This window comes from Phacochoerus africanus, chromosome 2 (genome assembly GCF_016906955.1).
Source record: "Phacochoerus africanus isolate WHEZ1 chromosome 2, ROS_Pafr_v1, whole genome shotgun sequence".
In the NCBI taxonomy this organism is placed as follows: Eukaryota; Metazoa; Chordata; class Mammalia; order Artiodactyla; family Suidae; genus Phacochoerus; species Phacochoerus africanus.
This window is the reverse complement of record NC_062545.1, coordinates 273876117-273888230: the sequence shown is the minus strand read 5'-3', so window position 1 is coordinate 273888230 and position 12114 is coordinate 273876117. Positions and strand designations below refer to the sequence as shown.

Sequence of the window (12114 nt, the reverse complement as noted above, 5' to 3'; positions counted from 1 at the left end):
GCAGCCGAGGCATGCCAGGCACGAGCAGGGCAGGACGGCCTCCATTGCTTCATCCTCGTGCTGCCCCCCCTTCCCAACCCCAGCCGGCAGGGTCCCCGTGAGGGCAGGGAGCCTCATACGGTGGGGCACTGCTCCAGAGTTCCCAGCTTGGAAGGCTTCCTTGAGGTCAGCACAGCGCCCCCACATGGTCAGCACCCAAGGTCGCCAGAAGGAGCAGAGGTAAGAAAGCCTCAGAGGCCTGGGTGCCACCCGGTCCCTCATCACTGCTCCCTGAACTTCTTCCAACCCTCCTCCTCCACCTCCCTGCAGGCCTCAGCTCGGCCTCCACCCCAGAGGAAGCCAGGCAGGGCTGCCCCAAGGCCCTGGCAGGAACCGGAACGTTAAGACCAGCAGGGCTGTGAGTTCCCAGCTGGAAGGATCCCACCACCCCACTGGCTGACCTCACACCCAGCCCAGGAATCCAGGATGCTTGGCAGTGTCTGACACCCTGGCAGCTGCTTGGATGCTCCCAGCGACGGGGCACTCTCTACCCTCGGCAGCCACTCCAAGATTACGAGGCTCACAGAGATCATGGGAGGCGGGCATGTGGTGGGAAGGGCATGGCTTTGGCAAGATCAAGATCTAAGCCTGAGCCCCAGCTTGGCCACCGACTGGCTGGGAGGCCTTGGGCATGTCCTTGAACCTGCCTGGGCCTCCACTGCATCATCTGTAAAATCGTCCCTACTTCCAGGGTTGTGATGAGAACGCAAGGAAGGAAGATCTGTGCTCAGTGCGCCTGGCACCAAGTGCCCACCGGGTACCCGGAAGTCTTCACGACTGTCTCTCCTCCCAGTGCTATTTGCCCACCGCTTGAGGGCTGAGGGGCTCCTGGAGGCCACCAAGGCCAGGGCAGTAGGGGACTGAGACATGGCAACCACATTACCTGGCCGAGGAGCAGGCAGTTGCGCCATCAGGCTTCAGATTCGGGCCCCGGCCTGTCTGTGCCTCCCCCCCAACCCCCCACCCCCCTGTGTGCATCTGCATCACAACCTGCTCAGACCTGCCCTCACACACACCAGCGTGCCAGCTCACCCACTCCTGACACACGCCACGACCCCGTCACTCACCCTCGAGCATGCCCACGTGAGCCCGGGCTGCACACCCACGCTCGCTCACGCTCCCCTGCATGCCTCCAGCGCAGCTTCTCGGGGCCCCCCCCACCCCCCACCCCCACAGGGCCCCTCACCACAGCCAGGGGTCAAACTCCTCGGCACCACTCACCAGGTGTGTGGCCCCAGGCCAGCTCCGGTGCTCTCTGAGCCTCAGTCTCCCCATCTGTAAAGTGGGGACCACACAGGATGCCCGGGAGGAGTGGGTGATGAACACAGGAGCACTGGGCTGGGCCTGCGTCACACGTGCTTAATGCCAGACTCCCGGCGTGGGGACAGCCTCTGATCCTTACACATTGCTGGTAAGAGTTCCCCTCGCCACGGCTAAGGGGATGCCAGAGCCACGCCCGCACTAGGTGAAGTAAGCCAGAAAGAGAAAGACAAACACGACAGGATAGCACTCATTTGCGGAATCTAAAATACGGAACGGATGATCCTGTCGAAAGATAAACAACAAACAAACAAACAAAAACCAAAAATGGATCAGAGCCCAGAAGCGCAGACTTGGGGCTCCCAAGGGGGGAAGGGGAGGGAGTGGGATGGATGGGCCTTTGCGGGGTGTGGGGGATGCACACTGTAACATCTGGAACGGATGGACAGTGGGCTCCTACTGTCAGCACAGGGAACTGTGTGTGACTGGGTCACTCTGTTGTACAGCAGACCTGGACGAAACACCCTAAGTCCACTATACTTTAACGATGATGATAATAACGAAGGGGGGAAAAAACCAAATTCAGTGTTTCTGCTGTTTCTCAAGTTACAGGCAACAGCCCCGTGTTACGAGGCAATTTTTTCTTTCTTTTTTTTTTGGCCTCACCCGTGGCATGCAAAAGTTCCCAGGCCAGGGATCGAACCCAAGCCACAGCAGTGACACAGCCCTAACCCACTGAGCCACAAGGGAACTCCTGTTATGAGGCTATTATCATCCCCAATGCACAGATGAGAAAACTGAGGCATCCAGAGATTTAAGATTGTGACAGTGGCTGAGACAGCCTGAGAGCCCAAGTCATCAGACACCAGAGCCCGAGGCTGCTCGGCCCCGGGGGGCCCAGGAGCAGTCACCACAGAAGTCTCACCATCTGGATATCTTAACTCATACAGAGAGGGAAACTGAGGCCCAGAAGGAACTAGAGATTCTTTTTTTTTTTTTTCTTTCATTTTTAGGGCCGCACCTGCAGCATATGGAAGTTCCTAGGCTAGGGGTCCAATCAGAGCTACAGCTGCCGGCCTACACCCCAGCCACAGCAATGCCAGATCTGAGCCATGTCTGCGACCCACACCACAGTTCACGGCAATGCCAGATCCTTAACTCACTGAGCAAGGCCAGGGATGGAACCTGTATTCTTATGGATGCTATGTCAGGTCCTTCACCTGCTGAGCCACAACGGGAACTCTCAGGACTCATGGTTATAAAGTGAGTGTCCAGGCTGTGATGGTTCCAGGACAAAACCCCAGGCAGGTGGGTCTCTGGGCCTCCAGACCCACGTCCACACAGGATCCTAAACCCAGCATCCCAGAGCCGACCTTCCCACCCCAACTCCCAGGGCAGAGTAATCCAGCCTCCAACCAGCCAGGCTAAGCACAGAAACCACCCGAGTCTGTCACTCACTCCCAGTTCAGCCAAGGGCCCAGGACAGCCTACCCTGTGACCTCCTGGGGGGCAGGATGGCCAAGACTCCCGGTCCCCTGAATCTGACGGCCATGCAGCCTCCTTCCGATGAGGGCGTTTACTGAGCCCTAACTGCGCGTCAGTCCCTACGCCTGATGACACCAGGCTCCCAGCACTCAGAGGGGTGGGGGGCTCACCGGGGTCACATGGCCAGCAAGCTGACCCTCAAGCCCTCACCACTCTGCTGTCTTGCCCCAGAGTGGGGATCTGACCCCAACTTCAAGTTACCTGGACACTTGGTGTGTTCATTTATGACAATCTCTGCCCTGTAGATAAGCCACACTCGAGATGTGCAATGTTTCCTATCACAATGAACATAAGAAAGACCCTCTTTTTTTTTTTTTTTCCCCGCTTTTTAGGGCTATGCCCACACCATATGGAGGTTCCCAGGCTAGGGGTCTAATCAAAGCCAAAGCTGCCAGCCTGCACCAGAGCCACAGCAACTGGAGACCCAAGCCACATCTGCGACCTACACCATAGCTCACGGCAACGCCGGATCCTTAACCCACTGAGCAAGGTCAGGGATCGAACCCGCAACCTCATGGTTCCTAGTCGGATTCGTTTCCACTGAGCCACGACGGGAACTCCCCCTCTTTTTAATTTATGTTTTTTTTCTTTACTGGAGAACAAGAGTTTTGTAGGACAAGATGAACCCTATCAATTTCAATGAAGAAAGCAAGGCATTCCCATCTGCAACCCAACGGCCAAACCCATCATGGCACCATGAGAGGCACCACCAGCAATCAGCAGTCCATTCCTGCCCCGCGGAATCGCCATGTGACCTGGGAGAGCTTCTTCTCTCTGGGACACAACTGGTCCATTAGCAAAATAAGGGCACTGGACTACATGACCCCAAAGTCTCCTTTAGCTCAAAGATTCCAGGATTCCCATCATGGCTCGGTGGTAACAAAGCCAACTGGTATCCATGAGGACTCAGGTTCCATCCCTGGCTTTGCTCAGTGGGTTAAGGATCCAGCATTACCATGAGCTGTGGTGTAGGTCGCAGATGCAGCTCCGATCCGGCGTTGCTGTGGCTGTGGTTAGGCCAGCAGCTACAGCTCCGATTCGACCCCTAGCCTGGGAACTTCCATAGGCTGCAAGTGCAGCCCTGAAAAGACCAAAAAAAAAAAAAAAAATTCCAGAACTCCATTTCATAGTAATCAAAGAAATGAACATTCAGACAGTGAGCTACTCTTTTCTTCCCCTTAAAGTTGGCCATTATTGAGAAAAACAATAATACCCAGTGCTGGCAAGGATGCAGGAAAACAAACACACTCTCATCCACTTTTGTTGCAAATATAAATGGGAACATAATTTGTGGAGAGCAATTGAACAAACTTTTCAATCAAAAGCCTTTTAAGATGTGTCCAGCCTTTAATGCCACTACTTCATTTGGGGAACTTTGTGTTCAAGAAGAGATATTTGCAAAGATTTACTACAAAGATGTTCATGCCAAGATCTAGTACAGACATGCTTGTCACAGCACCTTTTGTATCGGAGGAAGCAAAAGCAACCTAACTGTCCAAAGGCTGGGGATTAAATAAAATATGTTGCATTCATATGATGTCCCAGGTAAAAAGCATGTTTTAGAAGGGCAGTTAGCGATGGGGCAAACATTTGCAATTGTCGGATTTTTAAAAGTTCAGAAGTATATAATCCAAAAATAAAAAGGAAGTGATCCAAAATTTACAAGCTGTACCAAGCCCTGTGGAGTCTTCCGTTTAAACACATGTCGGATCTGCCCTTGACCTCATCCCCACGGATACCCCCCGTTCATTACCACGATCTGCCAGCCCCGATTACAACCTCCCCCTCGAATCCATCCTTTGGACTAGGGGCTAGGATGATGTCCAAACCCAATCTGCCGTGTCCCCCACCTCCGTCCACGAACTCCCACCCATGTTGGGAAAGGACCAAACCCCTTCCTGCGGCCTTTGGGGCCTTTGGTGAGGGGTGGCGTGAGCCTGGCCCACCGGCCTGCTGCATCGCCCTTGGCCTGTGATCTGCCCCAGAAGGGCTCAGGCCTGGCCTTGGGAGCAAAGGAAGCTGCATTTGATCCCAAGGCCAAGGCCAGGAGAAAGGGCTCTCGCCTGACACTGTGAGATGGGAGATGCCAGAACTCTCTGGAGTAAGAGTGGGGACAGATGGAGCCGGAGGAGGCAGAAAGAGCCGGAAAAGGCGTGAGGACGAGGAGGCCCCCGGGGAGTCCCTGCCCCTCTCTGGCCTCTGCTTCTCTCAACAGGGGGTGGGCATTAAACCACTGGGACCCATCCTGCTCCAGAGGACAGAGGACTTGCCCCCAAGGAGCAGTGGCCACCAGGAGAGGTTACAAGGGTGCCCTCGGAAGCAGGCGCCACGCTAAAGCCTTCAAATGCCTTAAGTGACCCTCCCATCACTGGGGCCCCTGCGATGCTCGTTTTCAGGGGAGGAAGACGAAGCTCCGTGAGACAGGGCTGCCAAGGAAAGGCCCAGAACCTGGACATATCTGGCCCCCGGGGTCTACCTCCCTCCTTGAGGCTCTGTGATTAAACAGCCCCTATGCTCCTTCCGGCCCACGCTCAGACCTCAAAGCCTTCTCCCCTTTAGAATCACAGGGTCACGTGGCCGAGCTCTGCAGATGAGCAAACTGGTGCTCAGAGAGGGTAAATGACTTGCCCAAGGTCACGGAGTCCGAGCGAGGACCCAGCCCCATTCTCCAGGATACTGAGTTCGTTTCTAACATCAGACTGGCGACATCTTACCCAGATGCACAGCCCAGCTGGCAGAGTCTAACCTCCATCCCTCCTGCTGCTGCTCTGTTTAGCCTTCCGCGGAGTCAGGGCCTCCAGGCCTTACCCGCGTGCACACGGGGTGCAGAGAGATTGTAGAAGCCACCTCCCTCCCCACCCCACCCCACCCCAGGGCCTTCTCTCTCCTGGGTGGCCCTGGCACCCTCCACACTCCAATTCCCTCATCTATCTTAAGACGGGTGCCAGATACACCCCCCCCACCCCCCAAGACAAAGTCTGGTGCTCTCTGGTGGAGGGAGCTGAGTTGGGTGGGGGAAGGGACAATCAGAGAACAGTCCTTCTCTAGGAAAAAACCCTCATGCGACCCTCTGCAAAGTCAGAGAGACCGGTAACACCCAGCCTCTCTCAACCAGCCTCCTAACCCCAAGCGGGGGTCCCGTGGCTCTGGGTCCCAAAGGCCTTCACTGCCAACCCCCCTGACCCCCGTCCCCCTCCAGATGCTCCTCCCTCCATCCTTCTGGGCATCAAGGGAAAGGCCGCAGGGTCTCAAGCAAGGCCAAGGCCGAGCCAGGGCTGACCAAGGGTGACAGGGAGGAGGGGACCTCCTCTGAGTCCTGGACAGAGGGTCCATGGGGAGAGCCAACAAGCTGGACTAAAGTGGACCCAACCACCTTGGGCCCAGAAGCCTTTAAAAAGGATGCGGCTCAGGAGTTCCCATCGCGGCGCAGTGGTTAACGAATCCGACCAGGAACCATGAGGTGGCGGGTTCGGTCCCTGCCCTTGCTCAGTGGGTTGACAATCCGGCGTTGCCGTGAGCTGTGGTGTAGGTTGCAGACGCGGCTCGGATCCCGCGTTGCTGTGGCTCTGGCGTAGGCCGGTGGCTACAGCTCCGATTCGACCCCTAGCCTGGGAACCTCCATATGCCGCGGGAGCAGCCCAAGAAATAGCAACAACAACGACAACAACAACAACAACAACAACAACAACAACAACAACAACAACAACAAAAAATAAATAAGGATGCGGCTCAGACCACAACAAAGGGCACAAGCTCGGTTTTCCAGACAATCTGGCTGGTCTCCACCTGAGAATAGGAATTATGACTCTCAATCACGTCTCCATCTCTGTGCCCAGCACAGAGTCGGTATTCAAGGAATGGCAGGTCAGGGCAGCTTCAAAATTAACAAGGGGGGGCGGCGGGAGAGGGGCTGCTGCTGGAGGTTAAAAAAGAACTTGCTAGGATTTGGGCCAACTAGAGGCCCCACCTTTCTTTTTCTTTCTTTCTTTTTTTGGGCCAAATCCTAGACACGTGGAAGTTCCCAGGCCACGGATCAAATCCGAGCTGCGACCACAAGCTACACCACGGCTGTGACAACACCAGGTCATGAACCCACTGTGCTGGCTGGGGGGGGTCAAACCCATGCCTCTGCAACAACCCAAGCTGCTGCAGAGATAACTCCGGATCCTTAAGCCACCACGCTGCCGCAGGATTTCCGGGTCGCCCTTCTATGCCTCCTGTGTGCCAGGCACAGAGACCAGGGCAGAAGGAAGCTTCCTCCGCAGAGGTGAACTTCACCCATGAGCTATATTTACTACCGGTTCAAGATGAAGCCCAGCCGTGCAGCCAAAGCAACGATGTGGGAGTTCCTGGTCGTGGCTCAGTGGTTAACGAATCTGACTAGGAACCACGAGGATGCGGGTTCCATCCCTGGCCTCACTCAGTGGGTTAAGGATCTGGTGTTGCCGTGGGCTGTGGTGTAGGTTGCAGACGAGGCTCAGATCCAGCGTTGCTGTGGCTCTGGCGTAGGCCAGCAGCTACAGCTCCAATTCGACCCCTAGCCTGGGAATCTCCATATGCCGCGGGTGCGGCCCTAGAAAAGACAAAAAAAAAAAACCCAAAAATACAAAAAAACAACGATGTGAGTGACAAGTGCGTCATGCATAAGGACCCCTTACCATACGCCTCATGCCATGCTGCATGCAAAGCATGTTGTTGCCTCTTCACGTGCCCTCGGAGCCGGGTACCCTGAGCACACCCATACTGCAGATGAGGAAACTGAGGCTCGGCTAGGTGAAGGGCCGCCTGTCCCCTAGCCTGGGCACCCAGGGGTGACAACATTCTCACCAACAAGCTGAACCAAAGTGGGCTGCTGGCCACACCGAGCACTGTTCTAGGAGTCCCGGCTGAGCGGAACCTCCATCTCTTGCAAACTGCCTGTCTCCCCTGGATGGAAACTGGGCCAGGAAGGGTGAGGGTTGGCTTACGGGGCATCAATGTCTTACAAAGTCTTGCCTGCAGGGGAGGGGAAAATATCGGCTCTGCAGTGGTGAGCCTGATGGATGGAGGGGTTGAGCCTGGCCAAATCCGGATGCGCCTAGAGAGGGCCGCACAGCTGGGGCTTTGAGACCCCCTTCTGCTTCCTCACACACATACAGCCCACCAAGTCCTTCCTGGAGAGCAGAAGACTCACGACCAAGGCTGACAGCCAGCACTGACTCGGGTGTGCACATCAGGCAGGGGTGGGGGGTGTCCTCTCTGAGCCCCACTCGTCATCGTGGCTGGCTGCGGGACACCCAAGGTGGCCTAGGACACTAGGTGATGCTTACACATGCCAGGACCCCCAGAACCCGTTGTGGGTCTTCCACTGGGACTCCTCGGAACCAGGGTTGGCATGACAAACACTCGTCAAGGACACAAACTCCTGAGCCCGGACTCTTAAGATTCTGAAATCTGGGGGATGGGGGGGGGCACGAGCAGACCCAGGCACCTGGCTATGCCACGGGTTCTCCAGGAGATCCTGTCACTTGAGAGACCTCCCTGGGGGCTCCTCTCCAGACCCCGTACGGTACCCAGAATCCCCTAAACAAAGAGCAGATGGCTCCTCGCCCTGTCACTAGGAAGCCCATCTGCGGGGCCTTAGGACAGGCTGCATGGAGGCTTTCTCTGCTGTTCTGCTGCGAGACTTTTCATGCAACAGATACCTGTGGCCCTACTAAGCGCCGGTGCCACCAGACCAGGGCTTGCGCTGGAAGCTGGTATCAGCCAGGGAGACAGACAAGAGGCTCTTGAGCCCACTCTCACCTCCCCAGCCCAAACCCCGCAAGAGCTCCAGAGGAAAAGTACCTGGCTAACCATCTCCCTCACCGAAACTGTTCCATGTCTCCAAAGGCCTTTAAAAACAGCCCAGCCCAGCCCCGCACCACAGGGCTGGTTCCTAACCTGGCCTTGTTGACTAACTTCTCCCCAAAGTTGAACGATCTGCCCGGAGAGAGGGGGACAGGGACAAAATGGCTGTCCCAGGCGCCTTCCCGTCCAGGGTCCACTATTGCCGGCTTAGAGCAAGAATCGGAAAGAGACGCAGGGGAGAAAAGCCCTTCTGCGCATCTCAGCCTGAGCTTGGAGGGCTCCCAAGGGACATGACTTGGGAGCTAGAGAGACCTGAGTTCAAGTCCTGGCACCACCGAGGGACAGGCCTGTGGGGTCGTGGGCCACGAGGCGGTGGTGAGGATTCAATGCACCCCTGTGATGCAAGGCGCTCCGCGCGTGATGTGATCCAGAAGCAGGAAGCCTGGCTTCCCTCGGCTCACAGGTGGCTCCCCTGCTCCCCCCATATGGGCCCAAGCCCACCCCTCCCTTTGAAGCCCCCGCGCCCTCTGCCTCCCCAAGCACAAGGGCGCCGGGAAGTCCCATGAGCAGCCTGCCTGCCAACAGCTACGGGCCACATCTGGAGGGAGCCGAAGGCCCAGCACATCTCACAAAACAGCAGCCAATCTAGGAAGGCCCACCCCCCCGCCCCTTGGGAAGAGCAGCAGGGATGGAGTCCCTGGTCCTCAGAGCCTTACTCACCCCTTCAAGGGGGAGCTACAGGGCTGTGAGCGCCTTGCTGCAGAATTCCACTGGAGAAGGGCCAGCACCCCTCAGCAGACTAGTACCCACCCAGGAAAGCCCCCTTCGGGCCAAGCACATCAGGGCGGGGGGCATGGCGCTAAAGTGTGGGCTTGGACGGACCTGCAGATGTGCCCAGAAGGCCAACGGGAGGGGGGGAGGGGGGAGCAGAGGTTGTGCAATGCACCACCAGAAGCTGCCTCCCAAGCCTCACCAACGCGTGGGGTTGGTGGTCGATGGGCCGCCTCCAGGGAGGGTGCAGAGGGGCTGGACCCACGTAGCTGCCTGGGTCCCAGAGCCCCTGTCCCCTTCCAAGCCAGACACCCAGGCAGAAGCCCTTCCAGACCACTCAGCAGCCCTTCTCCTGACACCCCCCCCCCCAAAAAGAAAGATTGTGCGGTCAGGGCCCAGTGCCTTTAACCCCTGGCATGCTGGGGCATCTTCCCTTTGCAGGGAAGGGAGAAGTCTGGTGTGGAGAAACTGGAGCCTGGAGAGGAGCGAAGTTGGGCAGCAGAGATCCTGAGACATCTGAAAGTGACAGACCCTCCTCGCAGGGGTGCCCCGGATGATCAAATGATGCGATCCGCCCCATCACCCTGGGCTGCAGAAACCCATTTCACGGTCAGGCTGATAGAGACAGAATGGGGGAGGTGAAAGGGGGCCGGAGGAGAATTCAGCCTGTAAATCCTGCAGCCACCAGGGTGCCCAGGACCCTTCACCTCCACCGCTGCCTCTGCCACAAGCTCCCTGACAAGTCTCGCCGTCCCCCCCCCCCCACCCCACACACACACGATCGGGCCGGGGAGGGGGCGACAGGCCAACCTCGCAGCAGCGGCAGCGGCGGCGGCGGCGGCAGCTGCAGCAGCAGTGGCGGCGGCATCGTGATGCATGAATCACCCGCCCGCTGCTGCTCGTGCCAGTCCGCTGAGCGGCCGAGTCGGAGCCACCTCGCCACCAGGCGCCCCCTCCCCGGCCCACCGCCCCTCGCCCTGGCACGGCCCTGCCCTTTCGGACAGCTCTGTAGGGAAGGGGCCGCGGGTGGTCTGAGGCTTCCCCCTCCGGCCTGGGGTGGCCCGGCGCACACTGACAGGCGGCACACGTCCCGGGCGCGCGTGGGGGCGGGGGGTGCCCTAGAACAATAGGGCCAGGTGCGGGGCTGGGGGCGCGGCCGCGAGCTTTCCGAGGGGCCCGGGGCGGGGCCAGGGCAGGGGATGGCCTAGGCCGGGCGGCGGCGTCGAGGGCAGCGGACGCGGGGGTGGGGGCGGGGGCTGGGCCCCGCGCGTTGGGGGAGGGGCGCGAGGGGGCGGGGGACGCGCCCGGGAGCGCGGGGCGGGGGTCCCGGCGCGCGCACTCACAGTAGGTTTTCCTGGTCAGCTCCTCCACAACTTCAGGCTTCAACTTGCTGTTGGATTTCCCCATCCTCGGCGGCCGCGGCCCCCGCGCCCCGGGCCGGACCCCGTCGGGGCGCCCAGCGAGAGCGGCGGGGCCGGGGCGGGGCGCGCGGGGGGCCGGCGGACCGGGCTGGGCCGGGACGGGGCCGCGCCTTTGTCTGCACCGGGCCCGCGGGTCCGGGGCGCGGGGCTCCGGCGCGCAGCGCTGTGCGGCCCGGGGCGCGGGGCAGCCGCTCGGCAGGCCCGGGCCGTCCGGCCGCCGCCCTCTCCGGGCGCCGCGGCGCGGAGCTGCGCTGGGCTGGGCGCCGACGCGGCCGCGGTGTCGCCGCGGTCGTCCCTGGTTACTGAGCTCCGCGGCACATGCTCGCTGCTGCGCTCCCTCTCGCCGCCGCCCCTGCGCTCCCCGCCTCCCGCCTCCCGCCTCCCGCCCGCACCGGCGCGCCAGGGGTGGACCCGGAGCCGCCACTCAGCGCCCGGCGCCACCTCCCGCCCCGCACCCGCCCGGCCGGGCCTGCGCCCGCGGATCGGCTGCCCCGCGCGCGGCGAGCCGGGCCCGCAGCGGGGCCCCCCCCCTGGGTCCCCGGGCGGGAGGGCGAGGTCATCCCCGCCGCCTCCGGCGCTGCGATCCGCGGCGCTCCGGCCCCCCCGCCACCCCCCCCCAGGGCGGAGCCGGGCGGGGGAGGGCCCGGAAGAGCTGACGTGAATGAGGCCGAGTCCCTGCCCGGAGAAATTCATTCATTCGACACGGATTTGCTGGGGACGCCGAGGACCCGGACAGGCTCGGTCCCGGCCCTCACGGGGCGGGGGCGGGAGAGGGGAGGACACGGCTCTGCAGGGTATCACATGTGGTGGTGGGGGGCACCTCCCGCGCCTGGAAAGGTGACCTCCAAGCCCGGGGGAGAGGGAGGGGTGGCTAGGAACGCGTTCAAGAACCAGAAAACCTAGAGAAAGGAAGGATGAGACCCGAACCCCAGGGAAAGCGCCTCTCCGTGCACTGGGCTGCAGCCACAGGCCTCAGGGTGACAAGAGCCGGGGAGAAGGGCCAGGGCCGGAGGGGACAGGCCTGCCCTCTCCCCCAGGAACTGGGCCTCTGGAATTTCAGCAAGGAGGTAGCGGGGTCAGATCTGCCGCCTCCACTTCTCTGGCCTCAGTGTGGACAGGAGCTCAGGGCAGGAGCTGTGGCCCAGATCAGTGGCCTCAGGATGGACACCCGGATGGACAGAGGCATGGGGGGGGAATCTGCGTGGCTTTCCCCGGCCACCCCACCCATGACGGCAACATGTTGTGACCT

General features: G+C 60.0%; 1 protein-coding gene across 1 annotated transcript in view; it reads right to left on the bottom strand.

Annotated features, from left to right (window-relative positions):
• Nucleotides 1–10929, bottom strand: part of NCS1 (neuronal calcium sensor 1) — a 59928-nt gene extending 48999 nt beyond the window's left edge. Inside the window, exon 1 of the mRNA XM_047768685.1 lies at nt 10788–10929. Within this exon, the coding sequence (XP_047624641.1) occupies nt 10788–10851 (64 nt within the window). The 5' untranslated portion in view covers nt 10852–10929. The remainder of the gene's footprint in view (nt 1–10787) is intronic.
• Between the last annotated feature and the right edge of the window lie 1185 nt (nt 10930–12114).